The sequence below is a fragment of the Ctenopharyngodon idella genome, chromosome 16 (assembly GCF_019924925.1).
Source record: "Ctenopharyngodon idella isolate HZGC_01 chromosome 16, HZGC01, whole genome shotgun sequence".
Classification (NCBI taxonomy): Eukaryota; Metazoa; Chordata; class Actinopteri; order Cypriniformes; family Xenocyprididae; genus Ctenopharyngodon; species Ctenopharyngodon idella.
The window spans coordinates 8,934,046-8,960,330 of NC_067235.1; the positions used below are offsets into that span (position 1 = coordinate 8,934,046).

At 37.4% G+C, this 26,285-nt stretch overlaps 1 protein-coding gene across 6 annotated transcripts in view; it reads left to right on the forward strand.

The window, feature by feature from the left end:
- Positions 1-26,285, forward strand: part of triob (trio Rho guanine nucleotide exchange factor b) — a 174,738-nt gene that overhangs the window by 40,108 nt on the left and 108,345 nt on the right. For all 6 annotated transcript variants that reach the window (XR_007925466.1, XM_051865402.1, XM_051865400.1 and 3 more), the window contains 2 exons: positions 19,729-19,803; positions 23,188-23,302. Coding sequence is in view for 5 of the 6 variants with exons in the window: in XM_051865402.1 (XP_051721362.1) it covers positions 19,729-19,803; positions 23,188-23,302 (190 nt within the window). In the remaining variant the exon portion in view is untranslated. The remainder of the gene's footprint in view (positions 1-19,728; positions 19,804-23,187; positions 23,303-26,285) is intronic.

Sequence of the window (26,285 nt, forward strand, 5' to 3'; positions counted from 1 at the left end):
TGGCGGTACCACTTTTAACATAGCTTAGCATAGTTCATTGAATCTGAGACCGTTAGCATCTCCTTAAAAAATGACCAAAGAGTTTCAATATTTTTCCTAATTAAAACTTGACTCTTCTGTAGTTACATCGTGTACTAAGACCGACGGAAAATTAAAAGTTGTGATTTTCTAGGTCGATATGGCTAGGAACTATACTCTCATTCCGGCGTAATAATCAAGGAACTTTGCTGCCGTACCATGGCTGCAGCAGGCGCAATGATATTACACAGGGGGTCACAGGCGCTGCGTAATATCATTGCGCCTGCTGCAGCCATGGTATGGCAGCAAAGTTCCTTGACCTTGCACAGGGAGCGTGCCTTGCAACCATGGAGACATTTGTGAGAGACGCTGCGTAATATCAGTGCTGCTGCTGCACCCATGGTACGGCAGCAAAGTTCCTTGATCATTACACCGGAATGACAGTATAGTTCCTAGTCATATCGGCCTAGAAAATCGCAACTTTTAATTTTCCGTCGGTCTTAGTACACGATGTAACTACAGAAGAGTCAAGTTTTAAATAGGAAAAATATTGAAACTCTTTGGTCATTTTTTTTAACGAGATGCTAACGGTCTAATCAGATTCAATGAACTATGCTAAGCTATGCTAAAAGTTGTACCGCCAGACCCGGAGATTGGCTGAATGGATTCGAAAACGATAAAACTCAACTGTTTAACTCTAGGGGAGTTGGAAAATGAGCCTATTTTCAAAAAAAGTGGAGTGTTCCTTTAATAAAAACAAGCCAATAAAAAAAAAAAAACAAAAAAAAACACACTTTTGTTGAAAGTAACACACTAAAATTGGACAGAAAATGCATTAATATTAAATAGCAATATATTATTCTTTATTCAGTTCTATGCAACAGAATCAGATTTAACAGATTTTTTTTTTTTTTTGACCAGTTATCAAAATGATGTACTACAATGCTGCTATTATAGGAGCATGTGAGCAGAGCGTAGCAAAGAGCGGATCAGTGAATGAGAGGGTAGCATCATTTTACCAGTGTTGCCCAGAACGGCTGTACCACACCATGTTACAGTGCAGTAAGGCCATTGCAAACAGAAACAAGTATACAGCTACATAGAAATTTCATGTCGGCACATTATTTGAGTGTTCTTTGCTTTTCCTATGAGCATGAGCATGAGCATTACATGTGTGGAGTGTTAGCATGGGCCATGAGCAACTGAGCGGGAACGCACACGCATAGAGAGGAATATTTAGCAAAGCGTCACAACGCACAATGATAATGGTTAGAGCGAGAGTGAAATCTGAGCACCAAACACTAAGGGGCGGGGTGGGGAGGCATATGTTTTCGGTTCATATGTTCGGCAGTTTTTCTCTTTTGGCCAAAAACTGAAAATGCCGTTTTCAGCCGATAATTTTCAGGCAGCCGAAATTTCAGTGCATCCCTAGTCTTGTGCTTCTCTGTTTACTCTAAGGGAATATATTCTTTGCCCTCCCTGGCTGGACTGCAATGACAGGACAGCTCAACAAATGACATGCAGCTCAGTCAGGCCAATGTAATGTGTTCTTTCTCACAGGGCAGCAGCATGCTCAACACTATCACTGCTCTTACTGGCTGACATGACCCCAGGGTAATGTTACATACATGCCTGTCATGTGAGAGATGTAAACTGAAATATGCTGTTATGTGTTGTAATGGAGTTCTATGTATGTGCTGATAGAATATAAGCAGCTCCTGTCATACTGGAATGCAGACAAGATGGGATACATGGTGATGTCATGTAATTTGAGATGGGATGGACAAATACAAATCACAGAATGAGTTTGGGGAGAAGGTGACATTAAAGTGAGCAAGATATATATCTTATGATAAATTATATTGTTCAGCCTCATATATCAATATTTATGTCTTTGCTCTAAAAGGCCTAAAAGGGTGTTTTTTCTGATAGAAATCATTGTTCGGACAACCATTTTTAGATAAATAAAATACATTTTTAATAAGTGATATATTAAATATATTAATAGATTAAATGGATGTAATCCCACACTGTTTTACACAAAAATAACACAAGGACATTTACATGTTGCAGATTTAGTAGTAGCAAATAGCACACACGGCCTCGTGAAGGAACACAGACTGGCTATATGACACTTTCATTCGAGCAGAATTTCACAATGAACATCACTAAACTCCAACATACATGTTTGTCGGTGTTGTCAGATCATCGGCACTTTTTTGCAGAGCTTGGTTGCCAGATTGAGAAGATTAAATAAAACACTGGGCAGAAAATGTAGCTTTTTAAGAGAAAAGCCTAATTTGGGGATTTATTCTCTTGGCATCTGGCATTCCCAAGTAGGAAAGATAGTGGAGGCTTGTTACCAATGCAAAAAACAAACAAAAACAAAAAACCTTTTCAGGACAGATAATCAGTTGGGCGATTTTTAATTAATCGAGAGAAGCAGAAATTATCACGATTAAAATACAATTAATCGTGCAGCCCTAATATGTAGTTTGTTTCACCTAAGCAGTGAATAAGGCAAGTCCACAATGCAGAAGCACAAATACATCAACAAATGCAGTAGCCAAGGCAAGAAAAATACATTACTTTTGACTTTTTTACTTTTGGTTTATTTTGTCCATCTCTGATAAGAACTGTGAAAAAGAATTGTAAGCCACAAGGGCTTGTTGTTTAAATGTATGCACACAGCTGGCAGTTTGTGAAAATAAAAGTCCTTCTGTAGTGTCAGCGGCCTGGTATTCTGCTGCAACATTTATGCTAGCTGATGTTCTTTCTCTCAGAATGAGCTTTTTTTCTGTCACTGCTTAAGTTGTTTATCCAAGGCGGTTTAGAGACTTGATACTGTTGTTGTTTGACAATTGGAGATTTCGCAAACGTTCCTAACACAGAGCCTTATGGAATCTTCCTTGTGGGAAGTCAATATCAAGGCCCTTGGTTGAAAAGTCTACTGATACACACAGATGTCTTTGCAGCAAAGACTTGGGACAGTGTTTTCTGACAGTGAGCCTCACGTCACTGGCAACTCATTGAACTCTTCTGAGAAAGTTAGTAACTGCATCATCATGTGATGGGGTACTTAGGTGCAAAAGGACAAACTAATCCCATTGTGGCATCATTGTGGTTATAATTAAACAACAGTGGGTTTTACACTTGGTCACCTGCTCAACGGGGTGGCAAGAGTGTTATGTTTAAAGTGGTACTAAAGTGGACCAGGGGGCATTTGGGGATTAGAACCAAAGGCCAGATGAGTAACACCACCGAGTATGGAATAGTGCAGCTGTGTTCTTGTGTCCATTCTGCTGTAACCACATTGTAACCCTTCTCAGCTCAACAGTCGTCCATTCCCTCCCTCTTTGTTTTTTTTTTTTTGTTTTGTTTTTTTTTGTTTTTTTTTTATGGGCAGCTGATTCAGCCTGTGACTGGCAACATTCTCTGGTTATTTTAGACACAGCACTTGTGACCTCAGACTGCACTGGACTGTTATGAAGACACCCACATATCCATGTGCCAAACTTCACTACTTGTACCTTGAGACAAAAACACAATCCTGTTGTGTAAATTATACGATTTATGGGGTGATTTGAGTCATGGCAAGCCTCACAGTGTTGTTTCGCTTTCTCTATGTGGGCTTTGTGAGAAACAGGCAAGGACGACTCACTGAGTGGTGTCCAGCATTTGATAAAGGTAGGTCAGAGCTTTGTTACAACGAGCTTGTGTACATGAGAATCTTGCGCATGCTAGTGCAACAAGTTTTGAACATGGAAACTATTATAACCAATTATAAGGTGTTGAGGGAGATGATGAGTGTAAGAACACTGATGATTTGAGCAGTGGTAGATCAATATATTTGCCTGGCTAATTAATCTGCCTAATTAGTTCAAAATTAGCATTTTGAAATTATTGTATCAGATAACACTGTGCTCACTTGGTTGATTAACAACATGCAGAGTGCATTGTATATGTGCATGTATATCTACATTACTGTATACTGGCCATCAACCACCCTGCTCTCTCAGAGTTCGGTTCATTTGGATGATGTGAATGCTGTTTTCCGAACTCAGGTCAGCATAAAATGGGTGGTCTAGTGTTTGGTTCATGTGAACTCGTGTACAGTTTGCTGCTGATATGAACGCAACTGTACTACATTGCAGAAGTGAACCTCTATTGATGATGTATGATTCAATAAAACTGTGTGTTTGTGTGTTTCTCACTCACTTTCCTGACAAGTGTGACTGACACACTGCAAGCAGAGAGAATATATATCTCATTTCTGATTGCCATTTGCAGAAATAGACTCCTGCATTCTTTAGAACATTTGCAGTACATTCACAGCAGATAGACGCAAGTGTCGTTATGTGCCGATGATTTGAAAACAGAACCAAAGGTTCAAAAAACAAAATATAAAAGTGAGGTTAGCAACACTATGCATTTTGCCGCCTTCTCCTGCGTCATTGTTACCAAGCAACAGGGGTAAAGAACTGCTGCTTTGATGATGCAAACGCACAATGGTTTGGACCCAAATAATATAATGTGAACACAACCCAGCAGGGGAGGGGGGAGCAATCGAACTCTGATTCGGACCAGGCAATCGAACCAAGTATTAGCATCAACCACTGAGAAAGCAATATTGGATAACCACTAGCACTGAGCATTTAATATATTCAATATATATAAGAGAAATAAATGGAAATCTGCTAATTGAGTTGTTATACTGTAGCTCAAAATTTAAAAAAGAAAAGGGGTAGGACAACTCCCAACTACGTGAGGCAACCAACCAAGTGAATTTGCACCAGCTATCAGTTGATTACAGTGTATAAAATCTGTAGAATATGTAAAAAAAAACAAACAAAAAAAACAATTGATGTCACTAAATCAGTTATTCTATAGACCTAAATTATAAAACAATGACAGTCAAAAAGATAAATCTGAATTACAATATGCACTTCTATTAATGTAGTCTATTTTTTTTTTTTTTTTTTTTTTTTTTTAAAGGAAGGATTCTGCTCAAGTAGCATTTTGTTTATACTTTTAACTTAAAATTAAAACAATATCTTTACCCTACAAATCACTGGTTCCACAAATCCCTGATTAGTAAATATACATAAAACATCAACTGACAACTATTATCCAATCAAATAAAGATTCTTTAACCTCAAAACTGTTCAGTTGAGCTAAATCTCAACAATGTTGATGTTCAGATAAAACGTTAATATTAATAAGAGCATAACCATTCAATAAATGGGGTTTTGAGATTTAGACCACCTGTGGTCAAGAAAAAAATAGACCTCTTACCTTACCTGATCTTAATTCATCTTAGGGTGTGTTCACACTTGGCATGTCTGGTTCGATTAAAACGAACCCTGGTGCGCTTGCTCTGTTAGTGCGGTTCATTTGAGCATGTGTGAATGCTGCCATCCGAACCCTGGTACACACCAAACAAGCGGACCGAGACCGCTGAAAAGATGGGTCTCGGTCCGCTTCCAAACGAACTCTGGTGCGGTTCGAATGATATATGAACACAACATGGACCAAAGACATGTAAATGAACCAAAAACAGGAAGATGAGACCCTAAAAAGACAGAATCCTCACGCACTCTTAGGGTGCGTTCACAGTTCGGTTGGTTTGGGTTGCTTGGTCTGGACCGATCCAATTGGTCCGATTGGCATTCTGATTGGCAAACGAACGAACCTAAAGGCATAGGAATACGTTCACATCCTGATTGGTCGGATTTTATGATGTATTGCCTATTTTGAGACGGAACTTACCGAACATCCAAAACAATGCTGTGTGCTGAGATGCACTTGTTGTGTGTGCATAGCCTGCATATGATGGTATTTTGGCCAGCTGGGAACTCGTAAAGAGCTTATAAAATGTGTAAAGGAGTAAAAACAGTGGCAGCAATCTCTCCTTCACACACACAAACAATCTGCTGAGTGAGGATTCTGTACTTTTTAGGGTCTCATGTTCCTGTTTTTGGTTAATTTACATGTCTTTGGTCCGTGTTGCATTCATATATCATTCGAACCGCCCCAAAGTTCTTTTGGAAGCAGACCGAGACCCATCTTTTCAGCGGTCTCAGTCCGCTTGTTTGGTGCACACCAGGGTTTGGATGGCAGCGTTCACACGTTCAAATGAACCGCACTAACAGAGCAATCGTACCAGGGTTCGTTTTAATCGAACCAAACATGACAAGTGTGAATGCACCCTTATTTTTTTCTTGGTAATATTGTTTTACACTAAGTGACAATAGACCATTATTTTCTTTCATCTCCTAGTTATGGAAAATATTGCTGGATTTCCTCACTAGAATCCCTTTTGCAAAGCTTTAAATTTGGTAACCTAAAATCTCCATGATATATAAACCCTGCAGGCCCCTGTGGATGATAAAATTCACACTTATTTTAAGAAGTTTAAGTTATTTCTAAGTTGTTATGTAGCTAATCAAAGTTACTTGTAATCAAGGCAAATACTCAACATGAATGAGCAAATTTGTGCATAAATCTTGTACATAAGCAGCACTGCTGCAAGATGTTTGGCAAGTGGGTGCACAAGGGGTTTGAGAGTTAACAGGTGGATTAGAAGCCATCAGCAAAGCCTATTCCATCATAAATCTGCACACTCTGAGTGCTCGCCAGGCTTCAGAGCCCCGGAGCTTTAGAACACACACAGGAACACCAGTAAATCTTGCCTGCTGTAGGGGACACAAAGTGAAAAGCTGCAGTGAATAAAACTGGCAACGCCCTCTTGTGTTGTTTAGGCCATTAGTTTAAAAGCTTACTTTACCAAAGTCTACTCTTCTTTCCCAGAAACTCAGGGAGCAGATGCAATATCTGCAGTTTGATGGCTATTATTATACATGTAAAATGGGAACATTTGTGAATAGCCATTCTTGGCAATATGCTCAAGCGGGATCGAGACTCATCCCACTCTCAGGTATTCTTCTTCTTAAAAATTGTCACATTTTAGAGGCTTTGATAAATGTGATTCTTTGGAGTAGAAATTGAAGTATGACAGTTCCTTTCACTAAAATCTTCCAACAAGACCATTGTTGTGGTAGGAGCACTTTAAAATTATTTTTTTCAATGACTATTGATGAAGTAGGTCAACACACTTGTTTTATTTATTCCTTTCACTTACGTCTTTACTATGGTGATCTGTGTTAAGGTTCATTACTATTTGCACAAACTTGTCTAGTTTTTTATTTATTTATGTATGCAACGTGTATGTATATATATATATATTTATTTATTTATTTATAAATCTATTTTAGGATGGTTACACAGTTACACAAATGTGGTATACTATGGTCTCATGATGTTATGCTTATGACTGTTCCTTAAGTTTTGTCTTAAATGGGTAAAAAGACATTTTATGCATTTTTTTTATGGTGTTTTATGCACTATTTTCTTGGAACAATTTCTTTTATTTTAAATAAATAAAATGTATAAATATTTATTCAATCTCATTTCCACATTTTCTTTAACATTCTCCAGTGACTGTCATCTCCCCGAATCTCAGGAAGCAAATGCAATATATGTAGTTTTGATGACTGTAAATGAAAGATTCTGCCAGTGTATAATGGGGCATGTTTGAAATTCTGACTCCTTGCTGTTTACCAGTCGTCAGATTTAAGGGCTTTAGGAAATGTGATTTGTTAGAGTAGAGACTGATTATTGCAGTTGTTTATTGTAAAATCGTTGAAGCATAAGAGGGCATTATTGTAGAAGAACAGCTATGATTAATCAGGTAGACCTGTTTTGTTGGGAAAGCAAAAGGTGACTGATTTATTTGCAAACCCACGTGGAGCTCTCTTGTAGTTTTTCCGATATTTTGGGTTTGACTCAGACTGACTTTGACACATTAACATTACTTCACACTGCTTCAATTGATTTTATTTCAATCAACAAATGTAAATCAAAATACTCTACGATTTTTGTGACTTGTTTCTGCAGCAAGTCTGCCTTTCCATGCTGATCAGATATAAGTTTATACCAGCTTCTCAATGGCTGCCTAGCTCTGGGAAATGAAGGCCATTCGTCACAAGGATGGCAGTGTGACATGAATTCATGTCTGGGGAATTTTTCCTCAATGCTTGTGTCATATCTAAAGGACATGTGATTGTGCAACCCTGTTTCAACATGCCTGGTGCTCCTCTGTTGAGACTGTGAGCCATCGTAGAGTCTCACTGGTTGTAAAACAACAAGCAATCAAGACTTGTGAACAAGGCCCATAAAAGCGAGGATGGGAATGGGTCAGTAAAGGTTGCCAATGGAGAGGCAGAAGAGAGGGGGAGAAATGCAGCCCATAAACGGGAGAATAGGCTGAGGGATCCATAACTCATGCGAGGTGGGGACTGTGTTGGAAGGCGCTGATGTGTGAGAGAAATGAGCTGGCGTTAGCTCAGATACGTTCTCAGCCATCTCTCACAACCACAGAAAAATCCAAAATATAAATGCGAAGTATAATTAATTGTTGGCAGACAACTCTGATGGCTTGCATTATGGCAGCTTGAACTCTACGCTGAATTGCTGATGTAGACTGGGAAGTCTTTATAGTGTGACTAGAACATTGTGGTCGCATCTAGAATGAAAAATTACTTGGTTTCTCTTTCCTCGAATGTCAGTTAATATCGTATTTTTGAAGGTGTGGTTAGCCCACTGCAAATGTTAATACCAGTAAATCAAGATTTAAGTGAAGCGAGAGAAAGTTGCACTATGTTTTGAAACATGATTCTCCTCATACTTTTAATGTCGGAAAAATGCGCTTGAACAGTACATCGGAAATGGTTACTATGCAGCAGATCAAATCATTCTGATTAAATGCAATAATTTTATTGTCAAAAAGTGGTCAATTCTTCTTCTTCTGAATAGCCATATTTTTTTTAATTAAATAATATGAACCAAAATTTACCGCTTAATTAAATTAACAATAATCAATCACTCAAGCGATTAGATGATCAAAAGCAAAAACCTGATTTTTCACAAAGCATGGTCGATATTAACATGATGAAATGATTAACAAGATCTACTACACAAACAGTCTTGTTTTGTGCGGTCATGTTTAAATCCTTACTGTAACAAGTTGGATCGACCTCAATCCCGAAAACATTCTGGATCTGCACAAAGCATTAATTATATCTTTTATTCACAAGGGCGAATTAAGAAAAAACTCGTAAGCATTCAAACAGCTAATGTTATCATCTAAACTTTACAGCAAACATGCAGTTCTCCAAAGCAACAATTAGTTGTAAACAAATTAATTATTAAATTGTTTTAAATGGTTGACTTATTGTACCATGACTATTGTAATGATAATGTGTACTGTATACATACCTTGGCTCTTGTCTGCTGTGTTCTAAATGCACTTCTTCATGTTCAAAGCATAGTCACTTGTCAGAACAAACTCCACACGGGGTCCATGACTGGTTTTATTACACCTTAGAAGACAGTGTTACACTGTAAAACCCAAAAACTTGCAACTGTAGACAAGTAGAACCTTCTTATGTAGGTGCATGGAAGATCTTGGAGGAATTAAAAACTATCACAAACTATCAGCGTTTAATTTTAACGATAATGGTAGTTCCACAAAGCAACGATTAATCGGTAAAGACAATATAGGTTGACCTCTAGTGAGGACATCCAATGCTGGTGACCAAAATCCAGAATCCAGGATTGACATATAGCCTTGTCATCAGGAAGATCATCCAAATGTGACACTAGCCTTGGAACGTAGCTACCAGGTTTGCTTAAGTAAACATTGGGTGAAGCTTGAGTAGTTCCATGAAGAGAAATGTTATGGAGTTATAGGGCTACGTATGCCTAGTAGCAGAAATTAGTCATCAAATCGTAAATTAGTGGTCACCTGCTATATCTCATAGGCTAATAAATCGTTTGATAAATAAACAGATGATAGCTTAAACAGACTGCTTCAACAGAGATACATTGGAAACTGATGAAATATTTTCTTGAAGTAGGTGTTTCTAGAACTACTGATCTGGAAAATGAATCTTCACCTCCAACCCCCTTTTGCTCATATAGACCTTAGGACAGCTGCCCGCTAATACGTCTCACCTCATTCCATCAGGTATGTCTGTGACTTGACGTGATTGATGTGGACTGACAGAATGAGATGTGAACCCGCTTGGTGCACAGAGGAATGGCCGAGGACTGGCCTGCTTAATCACAATCCCTAAAGCTGAGAAAGTGGCACATCCTTACCTCTGAGGCTGGCCTATATTTAGACAGGAGCCAAAAAAAGGAAATGTAGCCTAGCACCAGCCAACATACACACAGACATACACACAGCCAAAAGTTTCCATCCGTGCATGATTAGAGTGGAGGCCCATATTGCCTGCCTTGTTTTGCCAGAACCTCACAGAGCATGAGAAGTTTCTCATATAGAAGCCCTCCGACCGCACTGGTCAGTTTCAGTCAATATACACTGTTCAATCATTTTGTTTTCATTGTGGCTTAAATTGGCAGAATCATTTGAATCAGTCCCAGAGTTTTGTAAATTGAGCTGCAATGGCTAATGTGTTTATTTTGCTACATTATATCAATCTACAGTGGATTATGTCCTTCAATCTATTTTGAAAGTTGCCTAAACTGGACAGAATGACTAAGTGGGGTCAGTCATACTGCCAAAATTGCTTGCTGCTAATAAAAATAAATAAATAAACAAATAACTTATCGATTAGAACCTTTTTTTATTTTTTTATTTTTATTGCAACTTAAATGTGAGCTAGTGGAATTTGTTCCTGCAACTAACTGCACTCTTACGCTTCTTATACTTCTCAACCAAAGCATAATTTGGTGCATCTTTAAGTCATCCAACTTTTATTAATGATATTCTAATACCGGACTAGTTTACGGCAATGTGCATCAAGTGTCTCTTACTAGCCACCATTCTAATGAACGGAGTAACTTTCAACATACTCAAATGTATTTTTAGTATGATTGTTTTGACCAAGTAAAACAGCACTGCATTATCCCACAATTTTAATTTGTTAAATAAAGTGACCTGTATGAGTAGTAATTCAGCACTTGCAGCTATTTCATTAGAATGAAATAAAATAATGTGAATTTAAGTGATCAAATGTAACTGTGACAATGTTCAAATTCAGGGAAGAAGAAGGCGGACATTAAACATAACTTTAATCATAAAATAAACAACAAAACGAAAGAAGTGGCAGCGGCCGACTGCAGCATATAAGCATTATAAACAGTTACATTACAACTCCCATGATTCCACACTTATTCACGGTGTCATCAAGCTTTGCTTTTGTTATTTTTTTGAATAAGCGACCTCTAGTTGTGAAACATACATACTGTGCCTTTAACGGTCACAGAAATGTAATTTCCTTTAACATTGACAACTGGAAATACTTCTTTGTAGTTAATAACCGTGAAGTGTTCCATTTGAGGCAGCATTACCCTTCTAAAATTCATATACTCAATTTCAGAATATAGAGTGTATAGTGTAAAGCCCAAAGTAAACTTATATGAACACATCCTTTCAAACTCCCTGTTTACACCTGGATAATCTTAATGCAAACGGAAAACAAGATTATTCAGAGTGTCTATTACTAAGTGTGAATTTACAGTAGCTCTGCCCACCAATGTCACACAAGGTTAAAAATGATACGCATGACTAATGGCTTCAGTGGTGTAGGTAGTAGCGCGTTATGTGCTGAGAACTAACTTGTGACGCAATTGGTCGGGTTCGAATCTGCCTTTTGCCGAGCTTGCTCTTTTCCCTTTTTCCATCACATATCACATCAGAAAGACATTAATTTTCAATAAAAATGAAGAAAATGTTCAAAAAGTGGAAGTAAAGTGCCTAACGAGTGTTTAATAATGATAAAAGTTTTTATAATTTTAATAAATATAATCATTTACACTGTTATTATTGCATACTGTTAATGTACAACAATACTGAGGTGCAAAAAGTATGTATCTGCCAGTATAAAGTATAAATAGCATCTAATTACTATTTAAACTTATTGCAAAGACCTGCTACTTTTACATGGTAAATAGAACATAATTTGCAAAATAAAAAAATGCACTTCAAATATAATTTTTATTATTATAATTTTTTTTTTTTTTTTGCGTGTGGGATACAATGAAAGTAAATAGTAGTTCAATAACTTACCGTTCTGCCAGTTTTCACCTCTGATATTATAACAGTGGTAAGAATTAAACTTGTATTGTCTTTTTCTTGGGTGCTGTTGCCATGGTGAATCGTAATATTGGAGCTCCATTGATCATGGCTTTTCATAGTCGTGGTGCACACGCTTAACTCAGTCAACCTACTAAGAGTTAATTGAACTAACTCAATTCAGCTCAGAGTAAGTCAACTCAGAGTTCAAGTTTTAACTCAGAGTTGGTTGAACCTTCTTATTGAAATGGGCCCCTGGTATTAAGATGTGTTTTGGTCGATCAGATTACAAGTAAATCTCGATTTGCGATACAAAGAATCTGGAGCAATTCTGATATTTTCCAATGTATCGCGATTCTCTCTCGAATCGATTCTGAGCTTAGTTTTTAATAGCAGATGGCACTATACATGCATTAGAAACAATCATACACTGCCTGCTTCCAGTTCCTTTACACACACAACTTAAACCTAAAATAATCATTCATAAAATTCGAAAAAGGTTGAAGCGAATTACAAATCTCGCATCATAAAAGCATTCTGAGCTGAGGTGCAAGTATATTTAACATTTATATTAATTTTTTTTTTTTTTTTTTTTAATATCTAAAACAACCCAAACACACCTAAAGAATGTTGCATTAAACAGTTTCATAAGGGAAAAAAAAATAAAATTATCAACTCCATAGCCGATTCCAAGTGATCAAGGGCTAAGGACGTTCCAATTCAGCCCATTGCACGAGTTCCGCCAGTAGTGGGCACTCGTGCAACATAAGCAATGACATACATCTGAGTCAACGAGACTGAGGTAAGTTAGCGAGGGAAGGGCATCATCCACTTCAACCAAAACGCATCTTAATACAAGGTTTAAACAGGGCCAAAGTATTTTTCATTTGAAAGCATGCTGGAAGTACACAAGTGGTCAACACATGCGCACTGGAAAGTTTCATCTTTTTCCAATGTCTGCGCTCTTTATCTACAAATGTTATGGCCAATAAAAATACATTCTCTCCTCATTTAAACTAGAATTATGATTGTCTCTGTACCACTTTACTGTCTGTATGCATTCCTATGTAAAAACCAAAATATTCTTTGGGCTTAAGTGCACAGTAAATAGTACATCATAGTGTATTGTATTTGTCTATGTATTTTTTATTTTCTCTCTCTCTCTGAATGTAATGATGTGTCTTTGAAGAGACATGCGACTTTTTGTATCTTGGTATGGACAAGATGAGTCTATCCTAAATCTTTTTCGATTTTCATGCCAGTACCACCCATATAATGATATCATGCAAATCATTGGTTGCAAATTGAAAGGTCAGTGGCAAAAATGGTCAGAATTGACATAGTGTGACCCTTTGACAGCCACTTGAATCCCTTTGTGAGATTCAAACCTGCAACCTTTCGGTTACCAATTGAGATAATTAACCACTAGGCTGCACCACAATTCTATTCATTGCATGCACTCTGTGTCATTGAATGCTTGTCAAGTTCACACACCAGGACATCATCTGTTCACAATTGGGAATTTTGCCTGTGAACTGAATATTAACAGCCTTATTTACTCTTGACATGGCTGTCTGAGTGATTGAACCTGTCGAAATGTATGGCTATTGTGAGTGACTAGTGACTAGCTGAATGACTAGTTCTGGGCATCAAAAAACACCTCTTGTTGTACTCAGGAGAGCGGTGTGACTCTTCTCTGCATGTAGCTCCAGTATTACTTCCTTTGTTGAGCTATGCAGTGATGGTGTTCAAATTCAGTTTTGTCATTAATAATGCATTACAGGACCCCGGGGTTGATTGACAACTTGTATTTCACGCTTGGCAGACCAGTTAATTTAGGAAGCATTAGCAAAGCTTATTGTTATTTTTACTCTGTTATGTATGAAACGAACACCGTCCCAGACTGTCAGAGGACAGTTAGGTGATTTTGGACACATCAGACAATAAGTGTCATTAAATCAGCTTGCCTGCTGAGTGATATGATGTTAATCCCATGGTCCTGTTGTTGTAGGATATTACGACAGCAGGAAACCCTTACGTTTCCTTGAGCCACACAAGCTTTACTGGATTTGGCACAGCTTTTCAGCAGAATTAGATATTTCTTTCAGATTGTGTTCTTTTAGCTTTGAACATTGCTGACAATTAAATATTATGATTGTGCTCCGCTTGTAGTGTCTCCTTTTACTGATCAGCACTTTTTGTAACGTCTCTGTGAATAGTGTAAATAATGAATGCTGACTCTGGAAGAGCAAGAGGAAGTTGTAAACCTAACCATTCTTAGAACATGTGTAACACAATAATGTGTGGCACGACACATCACATCTGATCAGAATATATTTGATGATTTATAGGCCTAAACATTTCTGCAGAGCAGGATTTTGGACCGATGAGATTTCACAGTTGGCGAAACTATCAAGAAACTCAGAAAAATAGCAATCAACGAAGTATCCTGTTTTTGTTTTTGTTTTGTTTTTTGCTTGTTTGGACAAAAACTTACAAGGAAAAGGTAGCTTTATCTTTTGTTGATTTATTATGTTGTGGCTTGTTAAGCTGGTTATGGTAAAGTTGTATTTAAAAGGTGATTTGTCTGTGAAGAATATGACTAAGTCTGTGTCTGCATTTTCTCCAACCATATAGTGTTTTCCAAAACTTTCTTGTTAGCTAATATTGCTTTCTCACCCCCAGCTCAAAATGTTATGCAAAATTTTTCTTTTGAAAGTAAGACAAAAATACAAGCTGCCACAAATATTGCAGCAATTGGTTGAATTTGCATTCATTCTTATGCTCACAAGATTGCAAAATTGTGAAGAGACTGGAAAGTAGAAGATAGCAGGCACAACAATGGCAGTACAACCCTTCTTGATTGTTTTAGGTTGAATGGATCACATGACTGTGTCTCTAGAAAAAAACAATTTACTCAGTTTTTACTTTCAGATTTTTCAAGTAAATTTCACACATGGTATTTGATTTTACTTTTTTTTTTAAGGGAAATGTTTCATTTTTTATATATATATATATATATATATATATATATATATTTTTTTTTTTTTTTTTTTTTTTTTTTATTTATACATACATTTTAGTTTACACTGACAGTGGCACAATGGTAACCACAAAAACGTCAACAACAGATTCTTATACATTATTGTCCAATATAAATGAACAGTAAACACTATCAGGTCTTTGCATTAAAATAAAAAGCGTAAAATAATACTTAATTTCAACATTTACTCTCCCAGTTCAGTCCTATACAAAGCATGCTGGAAACTTATATCCACCTATGCAGTTTCAATTAATACAACAAAAATTATTCATGTAGTCCCAACACAAATGAATTAAGTAAACTTCAGTTTTACATATCTAAGTGGACTGAACACAATGACATGAGGTTGTGATAAAATGTTCAGCAATTGTGTTGTTTTAGCTCATTTTAATTAGGTAAATTGAACAAGCAGCAATTTTGTTTTCCAGTGCATGACTAAACATGCATCTTCAATTTTGAATACCATGTTTTTTTACAGTCCACATAACTGCAAAACCAGCTTTTTTAATGTTTCTACTTTTGAGAGTGTTTTTACTGGACAAAAATGCTGCCCCAATGTGGACGGAAGGTCAAAACTTAAAGAAAAAAAATGTGTTTTCAAATATACATGGATACATTTGGATTTATTCTAAGTGTTATGTGTTCCTGAGTTATGGTCTGTTAGGTTGTAGGTGTTACACATAGTCAGCAGTATTTGTTCTTAGTTTCTGTTTTCATGGACTTTCATAGACCGTTTACACAACACCGTTTTCAACTAAAAATGTAAAACTTTTAATGCGTTTTGGCTGTTCATTTACAGGACAACTGTGTTTTAGGTGCCTGAAAATGCAAACTTTTGAAAACAGGTTTCAAAGTGCAAGTTTTTGAAAAAAATCTCTGTGTAAACAACAAAAACGCAAAACTGTGGAAATGATGACTTCATGCGTGTTACATGTTCAATCTATGGTGTTACATCGCCATTTAATGACCTGGCAGCAGAATACAATGGTTTTAGTCGTTTTCGCGGATCCGTGTGAATGGGGATTGTTTAGGCAATGGTGTCATCTGTACGCAGAAAACTCAAAGGAAAAACATGTGTTCATTTGTTTGAGTTTCTCGCCACTCATCAGTTTCCATGGACACTAATCTTCACAGCTGTTCGTCATTTTATTAATCACCATGTGTATTTAAGTTCCTCATGTTCATTCAGGGCCCATCCACACGGAGACGAGTTTAGCTGTATACGGAAAACTTTTGTATCATATAGGCGTTTCGTCCAGATGGATCCGGTGTCTCAACACACACACATTTATAAAATTGATATTTATAAAATGGTTAGTTCCTGTCCTTGATTCTGATTGGTCAATAGCTGTGTTTTATTCACGATAAAACACTGCTATGACCGCTTCACCTAACGGTTCTGTGTATCACTACACAACACCCTTAGCAACCACTCTTAGCAACGTAAACTGTATGTTCTCAATTGATATTGTTCACTGAAGCTTACTGTATTATGTAGAAGAGTATTGTAAGAGAAAGATCGAGTAAATGAGTTTATTACCTGCATTCAGATTTAGCATTTTCCTTCAGGTCAGTCCTATGTTCATAATAAAAAATCTGTTTAAATTTCCGATGTATTATCTTGTCCTTTTAACAGTTAAGGGGTTTTCCCGTGACTGACAGTGCTAGTCAAAGCATTTGTCAGTTGCATTCACAACAATTCAGTCTTTTCAATGTACAAGTCTTCGCTACTGACTGACACACTCATAAAGACAGTCTTTGCTGCCATCTAATGGCGTAATAATGTAACTTCTGTTGCTGGTCACGGTCAGGGACTATTTTCTCCAGCGGAAGGAAGGTTTTTATTGAAAGTTTATTTCATGAAAGTTACATTGATACATATTTTTGGCTTTAATATTTGTATTGTGTGGTAACCGTTTTATAAAAACAATAAGGTACTCAAGGCTAGTGCTGTATCGTGAATAAGTCACGGCTGAAGGGCGTTGTTAGGCACGACACGAAGCGGAGTTACCTCACAGTTACCACACAGCCTCTCGTACCTTATTGCATACACACATGCACACACACACACACACACACACATATATATATATATATATATATATATATATATATAATATATGACATATGTATATAACAGTGTTACGTTGGATTGAGATGAGGTCATTGAAGAAGGGGGAGTGACACACAAGCCCACACACATACAAACAGTGTAAAGGTTATACTAATATTGGATTGTGATGAGGTCATTGACGTGGGGGGAATAAAACACACACACACGCACACACATATATACAACACACAATTCCCCGGATACTACTACTGCACATGCCCCAGCCATTATTTCTCCCTGCAGACAACCTTAACCTAACGCCAGGAAGCAGTGGCCAATTTAGCCCAATGACATAATGCGTTATGATGGGCAATCAAGCCTGACTTCTGCTGACTCCCTCCTAAAGCTAATGAAATCAATAGCAGTGTGAAAATGTGCACTGCACCCTTATGCCTTTCAGTTGGATCGCTAATACAGAATAATATTTTTTCATAGTTTATGTATGTCTCTATATAAACAACTAGAAATTCAAAAAGATTAACTAAATCAACTGAACTAGGAACAGGTTTTATTATGACGACATTCCATATTGGAATGTGATAGTTGACTTCATAAAAATAAATAAATAAATTCAGACAAACACTGCATACGCTTGGCCTTTAAAGCTGCATAGCAATATGTTGACCCAGATAGCATGATTATATTTACCAGGCTTCAGTCTTGTTTACTTCTTTTTGGTTCAAGAAGAGCACAATCGTTATAAAGTTCTTGTACAGCAGAATAAAGCATAAAATATATGCTAATCTTCAGTATAGTGATCTTAATCTTATTTTATCAGGATAAAAAATATATATTTTGTAAAATCTCAGATAAGATAATATGTTATGGTGTGGTTTACAGTCTGCTGTCCCTATTGTGAACTGTACCATTGTATTGAGTGTGGATTTGGACTGTGCTGGGATTGATATGGTAATGTTATTTCCCTGTGGCTTTAAAGAAAAAAAAAAAAATAGTGAAAAAAAGGCACTATGCTTCCTGTGGAGATTAACCTCCAATTAACATTCACATTAATATTCACCCACCCAGCCCTGCCAATTTGAAACCCAACCTCCACTCTCTATAACAAAAAATAGCTATACAGTGAATAACACCTACTTGAGTTGACATAGCCTATTTATTTATGCATTAGTGTTTTGTTCTGCTAAAAACACTTTTAGATCATTTAGATTTAGATTGACCAGGGCAATTAACCACACAATATTTGACAATTTTGAGATTATTGGCATTTGTAAATATATAAAAATGCCAGAATGACCACCAGAAGTGCCAGTGCCAGAAGTGGAAGTTATTCTTAAGCCAGTTCCAAAATTCTACCATCGTTGTTCTACATAAACCAATGTTGTACATAAATACATTTTTATTTTCGAGTAAATATTGTGTAAAATTTCACAATTTCATATGAGAGAGAGAGAGAGAGAGAGAGAGATCCAGCAATAAATTTATCAAATATGACAATACATTAAAACATTTTTTAATGCTGTCCTTTTGAGCTTTCTATTTATCAAAGTATCTTGAAAAAAGTATGGCTTCCACAAAAAATATACATTGATGATAATAGGAAATGAGCACCAAATCAGCATATTAGAATGATTTCTGAAGGATCATGTGACACTGAAAACTTTGCCATCAAAAGGAATAAATTACATTTTATGATATATTCAAACAGAAAACAGTTATTTTAAATTTTAATTATATTTCAAAATATTACTGTTTTTACTGTGTTTGTGATTAAATAAGTGCAGCCTTGGTGAGCATTAGAGACTTCTTTCAAAATCATAAATTAAGTTTGTACAGTATATATAGATATTAATCAGATATTCAACAAGATGTTTAAAGCAGAACATAGTGCTTTCCAGATGACTTTTGTATGTCCCAATTATTCTTTAGACAGATATGTTTGCCATTTTCATTAGTTTTTTAATGCAAGATTTTGACACTATTTGTATCGAGGGAGATTGGTGTCAATGAGTGCACATTAGCATGTAATATGTGCACATGCATTGGCAAAGCTGTGGATGAATTAAGATCTTGCCATCTGGTGAGTAGGCGGGGGAGAGAGAGAATGAAGATCAGTGTTGGGGAGGAGAGGGTGGAGCGGGTATGTGTCTCTGACTGGGGAGGCCATGACATAGAGCACTAAATATGTTATTAACTGCACACCATATAATTAAAGACATTTAAACACATTGAAGTAAATAAAAACCTGAATGGAATAATACTGGGCATGTTTCAGCTATTATCCTGTCATAATTGTAGATTGGTGATTCATAAATGTAGACTCATTAAGCTATGAATAAATAAAATCATGTGTTGCTTTTCCTGTTTACAAGTTGTGTGAATGAATGTGATTGTTATCATGTGCGTTGCGACTGACCAGCTTTTGAATCTTTCCAGGGTTCCACAGAAATGAAGACATGAAGGCCATTGAAGTTCTTCCCATCCTTAAGGAAAAGGTGGCATTTTTATCAGGTGAGCCAAAAAAAATAATACTTTTATTCAGCAAGGATGCAGTATATTAAAAAAATAGCAGTAAAACAATTATACAAAGTTCTTTCATGAAACTCTAGATGTCGCAGGCTGATAAGTCCTTAACCGAAGCACAGGTGATTGGTTTCCACTGTATCAGTAGCCAATGAGATTGCTGCTCAACAATCAAATACTTGCCTATCGTTTGCTGTAGCAGTTTGCAGCACACTTTCAGAAACCCTCCACCTTCCCCAGCTCCACCTGTATAGATCTGCAATATGTGATATTCTGTGATTCATGTATGCTTGTACAGCAGCAGCATGTCTTGCTTGCTCACAGCAGTGTGTTGTGTGTCTATTGGCAGTGGCAAGTTCTGTACTTGCTCTGTAGCAGCAGCTAAATTCAGCAGCAATAACAGCAGCAGCAGTGTAGCAGATCTGTTCCACCAAACACATAAACATTGCCATATGCCTTACTATGCCAAACTCTTAGAGATTTGTAATGACAGAAATAATGTTACAAAAGTTTTCTATTTAAAATAGATGCCGTTGTTTTGAACTTAATATTAGTGTATCATTGTTTCCACAAAATGGTTGTTTCCCACTACTGTCACGTATGGGTAGTTGTAATGATGCTCATGACTCATGATGAGGAGATAATCAAGCCAACACAGTATCTAAAGGGTTAGTTCACCCAAAAATGAAAATTATGTCATTTATTACTCACCCTCATGTCGTTCCACACCCCTAAGACCTTCGTTCATCTTCAGAACACAAATTCAGATATTTTTAATAAAATCTGTTGGCTCAGTGAGGCCTGCATTGCCAGCAAGACAGTTAACACTTTCAATGCCCAGAAAGCTACTAAAGACATATTTAAAACAGTTCATGTGACTACAGTGGTTCAACCTTAATGTTATGAAGCTTCGAAGCTTTACGAATCTTATGTTTCAAATCAGTGGTTCGAAGCGTATATCAAACTGCCAAAGTCACGTCCCCCAGTGGTGAACCATTGAAATTTCGAAACACTCATGATGTAACGAAGCCTCATTTACTGATATCACGTGAGTGGCAGTTTGAAACACGCTCCGAACCACTGATTCAAAACAAAATATTCGTAAAGCCTCAAAGCTTTATGAAGTAGTGTTTTGAAATCGCCCATCACTAGATTTTGTTGAATAAAGTCGTTATTTTGTTAGTATTCTCCTCGCTTCATAACATTAAAGTTGAACCACTGTAGTCACATGAACTGTTTCAAATATGTCTTTAGTAGCTTTCTGGGCATTGAAAATGTTAATTGTCTTGCTGGAAAAGCAAACTTTTAAAAGCGGCTTTCAAATTGCAAGTTTTTGAAAACGAGACCATTATCATCTCTGTGTAAACAACAAAAACGCAGATCTGTGACACTTGAAATAGTTAACCCTGGGTCATTCTAAACCCCAGGTAAGCAGAATCTTGGGTTATCTTGCTGCACACTTCACACTTCTCATAATTTACCCTGGGTTAACAATTAATCCTGGGTATTTATAAACTGACGTTTCACATTGTACATTCCTCAACTCTCGGTTAACATTCTTATTTACATATTTGCGGTGTCAGTGTCATTGATTGGATAAATGCAGCACGTGACACGTTTAAATAAGCTCAAGCATTTCGCATCCTCAAATTGCAGACTGTACCATCGAGTTTATACTGAATGGACATTTCGGACTATAAAGGTAAGAATGAAACAGTCTCTTCTTCACTCAAATTGTCGTGTTTTCAGTCAGTATTTGAAATTTTACCTCTCAAACGCTGAATTTACTGTTTATATATAATACAGCGTAATACAGCGTTTTTAGTCTCGAATCCGTATGAATGGGGATCGTTTTAACAGCGTTGTCATCTATACAAAAAAAGAACTATTCCGTTTTTTTACATTGTTGTCATGTAAATGTACCATAAGGGTTTAAATACACAGACAGAGTAATCAAAAGTAGGGCTGTGACGGTAGGCATGACAACCGCGCCACCGCGGTCGTGGAGTGTCACCGGCGGTAATGTGACATGCGCTGGTGAGTGCGCTCCAGTGTGGCAGCAGAGCGCAAGTTCAGTCTCCAGAATAAAATGAAAACGATGCGCTTGATTACACACAGACGAGCACCCAGTTTAAGTCAATTTTATAATAATAAAGTTACTTATGCTTACTTACATAATTAAGTTTTGTTATTTTTCTCGCTGACTATAAGTCTATGGTCAACGACTGGCTTTTCTGAGGTATAATGTTACGTGACATTGTTTGCAACACTGATTGAACTGACGTGATACAGATTTCGGTAAGCTACTGTATCTTTCAACGAAATAATGTTTATTTCGTTCTGTACAGTAGTAAAGAGGAAAGGATGATCGCATTCACTCACAATCCGTGACAAGTGTTCAAGATGAAAACTGAAAAGTGACAGTCTTTGTTCAACTTTCTTTTCATAATATAAATAAATGCATAGCCTATGCCTATTTGCTTATCCTGTAAGTTCGTGAATAAAAATGATTAATGTGGACGAAATCATTCTGAAAAATATAAAAATTAAAATGACGGGTAGTTATTGATTATGATGGATTTTTTTTTTTTTTTTTTCGATCCTGTCCATCAAAATGACGGCGAAACGCAAGTCTAACGCAACCTCTGAGATTATATATACATATATATATATATATATATATATATATATATATAAAAACCAAACCCCCCCAATGAATGCATATGAAGGCAATGAATGAATATGAAGCCAAAACAGAACAAGACTGTTACAATTACATTCTAAGCCATTTATTTAGAAGAGTTTGCTTCTTATCCAAAGGCCTGGATTTCTATGAATATTAACAAGAGGAAACTTATTTGCAGTGACAGTCTTTAACACTCTCAGATATATGAGTTCAAAGGCACATCAGCATCACTGGAGAAACGCAGTGTTTAGCTGGCTTCTTACCCAGATAGCTTACGAACATCTTAATCTTTGGCAGGCCAACTTGCTTATCGTCAGCTCAGCTTGCCTAAGTAGAGATAAAACTCCTTTCCAATTTTGCCCTTCTTCCACCTCTGCACTTCAAAGAGAGTTTAATGGAAGTTGGTATGGAATAACGATATGAAGCAATGATATTACTTTATTAGGCATCATATTCTGTATTAGACAAAAAACTGCAGCTAGTCAAAGAGTTTTACTCAGAAATGTCTTGGCGTGGTCAACCATGATAAGTAGGCCATGGTGTTCCAAAGCATCACTATATACCGTAGGTATGCTAGTTGGATTCAACTTTGTTTCATTAGATGAGACATTGCCCTGCTTTACTAATGCTTGAGTGACACAGATGTTGTTCCAGCCAAACAAATAGTGTGTTTATTTGACCTGCAGGTGGAAGAGATCGTCGTGGAGGGCCAGTCCTTACATTTCCAGCCAGGAGTAACCATGACAGAATACGACAGGAGGACCTTAGACGACTTATTGCGTACCTCGCAGGCATCCCCAGGTACTACTTATGTTTGTGCGTCTTTGTGTCAGTGTGAACATTATTATGCAACACAATTCATTGTCATAATAGATCAGTTGCAGCCAGCCGAAACATTGAGGGACTGATTCCAAGGCAGCACAGGCATGGAAGCCAGCCAGCAGCTGGAAATGTAAAGTTTCGGTTCAGTCACCATTGTGTTCACCTTAACAGCTCAAGGAAAGATAGTCCTGCATTTGATATACAACCCCAAATAATTTTGTAAAATGCAATAAAATCAGGAATCTCTGATTTGTTAATTTTCTTGAACCTTTATTTAACTGACAAAAGTACAAATTAAGCCTGGAACACACCAAGCCGACGCTGACGAACTAGTGGCGACGAAAGCAGACTGTGGGGTTGGCTCACGTCAGCACCGTCTGGGTCGAAAGTTGCTCTGACGCACTAAATCGACGCTCGACACCCGACTTCCAAGTAGCACGTTCGTTCTGAGCCTGCGTAAGAAGAAATGCCTTTCCGTACCAGCAGGTGGCAGTAGCTGAACAGCCAATCAGAATGATCAGATGGCCTGACTGATCAACATGATTCAACATGTTGTATCGGCCGAAAAAAAGGTGCGGAACACACTGAGAAAACTTAGTCGGCCACTTAGTCGGCCGACGAACAAGAACTGCCCAAAGGCTGACCGTCGGCTTGGTGTGTTCCGGGCTTGTTTTCACTGACCAGCTTGATTGTATTTTGTAAATTTAAACAAATTTTGATTTTTTGATGGCTGCAACACACTCCAAAAAAGTTGGGACAGAGGCATGTTTACCACTGTGTCACATCAATTGAGGATACTAACTGTGACAGTTTTGCAAGTTGAATTTTTGCCCAGTCTCACCTGATAAAAGTCAGCTGTGTCTGATTCACCTTTTCATGATGTGCCATAAAGTTTCAATAAGAGACAGATTTGGACTGCAGGCAGGTAATCAAGCACATCTCTTCTTCGGTCTGGAGTGTCTAAGAAACCACTCTGATGAAGCACGTGCAGAAGGAGGCCTGGCATTGTCTTGCTTCCCAGGAAAGATCTTGATGGCAGTATATGTAGGTCTCTGTACAATCCCAATATACGCCTCCACGTCAGAACTCTGCGCCATCTCGGCATACAATCAATTTAAAGCTTTCTCTTTTAAATTTAAAATGTATGCGGTTGTTTTGAACTTTATATTAGTCAAAGAATCCTGAAAAAAGTATCACGGTTTCCATGTTTTCCTCATTGATAATAGTATGAAATGTTACCTAACCACCACATTAGCATGTTGGAATGATTTCTGAAGGATCATGTGACACTGAACCACGTGAACAGCTGCTCAAGGAAAAATAGACATGCATTTGATCTATTTTTTGGCCAATTCATTTAAAATTGCCCTTTCAATAAAAGTGTGGTAATATTTGTTCTTTGAATTTTCACCAGCAAAATCCAGTCATTTTAATAGGAATCCATGTGATTTCTCATGAAGGGGTTCACAGCAGGTTCAGTTGGACGTGTGAATTCATTGCATTGACAAACAGAAAGTGACTTTTGTGTGAGTGGTGCTTCACACATCTACACTACTGACAATAGACAATTGACCTTTTTTTTTCTCCCAAGGTTTTTTTTCTCCATTTTTGTCACCTGATGGAGTTTAGGTTCCTTGCCGCTGTTGCCTCTGACTTGCTTAGTTGGGGACACTTGATATTCAACAGTGGTTTTGATCTGCCTGCATTGACACCATTGTATGCTAACTGAACTGAGCTGGACGATGACATCTCTGTTTTCTCCAGAGCTGATGTATAGATGAATTTACTAAAATAATAACTATTGATTTTTACAACGGAATGAATCAATACTGAATTTACTTAAGCTGGACAATGACACCATTTTCTTCTAGAGCTGCTGTACAGCCAAAATTATTTGTCAGTCATCACTGTAAAGCTGCTTTGACAATCTGTATTGTAAAAAGCGCTATATAAATAAAGGTGACTTGACTTGACTTTTGTTGTTAGGCTGCTGTGCTCACTTGGGTGTTCAGATGTTTGCTAAGGTTGTTACTAGTTGTGTTCTGGGTGGTTGCTAAAGCATTGCTAGGGCGTTGCTGGGTGGTTTGCTGCACTTATGCTACCACCCAGCTGGTTGCCAGGGTGTTCTTTGCAATTGCTAGGATGTTGCTAGGTGGCTGCTAGGGTGTTCAGAGTGGTTGCTATGGCATTGATGTGTTCTGAGTGGCATTGCTGCAAGGTGGTCTCAGAGTGTTGCTAGGGATGTTGCTAGTCAGTTGATATGGTGTTTTAGAGTGTGTCTAGGTGGTTGCTAGAGTGTTGTGGTTGGTTGCTATGGCATTGTTAGGTGATTGCTAGGGTGTTCACTGTAACTGATAGTGTGTTTGTTGCTAGGCAGCTGCTAGGGTGTTCTGGGTGGTTGCTATAGCATTGCTAAGTGGTTGCTATGGTGTTCTGGAGGGTTACTAGTGTGTTTCTAATGAAATGAAAACTACTGCTCTAGGAAACATCTTCACTTCTTGAACAAAAGTTTTAATTTTGTTTGATTTAATTTGTTTTTGTATCTATATTCATATACACATGTCATGCCTGTGGCAAGGAGATGGCTAAGCTTTTCCCAGTCTTACACACTCTACTGCATAGCCGTTCTCTGGCAGCCACCGAGAACACCTTAGCATTGCTGTGGTGAGTTAAGGATTATTTGCATTTCCTTCAGAATACATTCAAGTCTAGTTAATGTATTTATATATTTATTTAGTGAAATCCTGATTTTGTTGTTGATTTTTGTTTGAATTTTTGGTTTTGAAGCTTCCTGTTCTCTGGTTTGTTTAGACATCACATGGCCAGTTTGTCTTTTCCCTGCTGTGTCCTTCTGTAGTTAGCATTGATTTGACTCAGTGAAACTCAACCAGCTCCACGTGAATCTCTGCTTTCAGCCAGAGGGTTCCAGCTCTGCACAGTTCAAAACTTTATGTAGGTTATC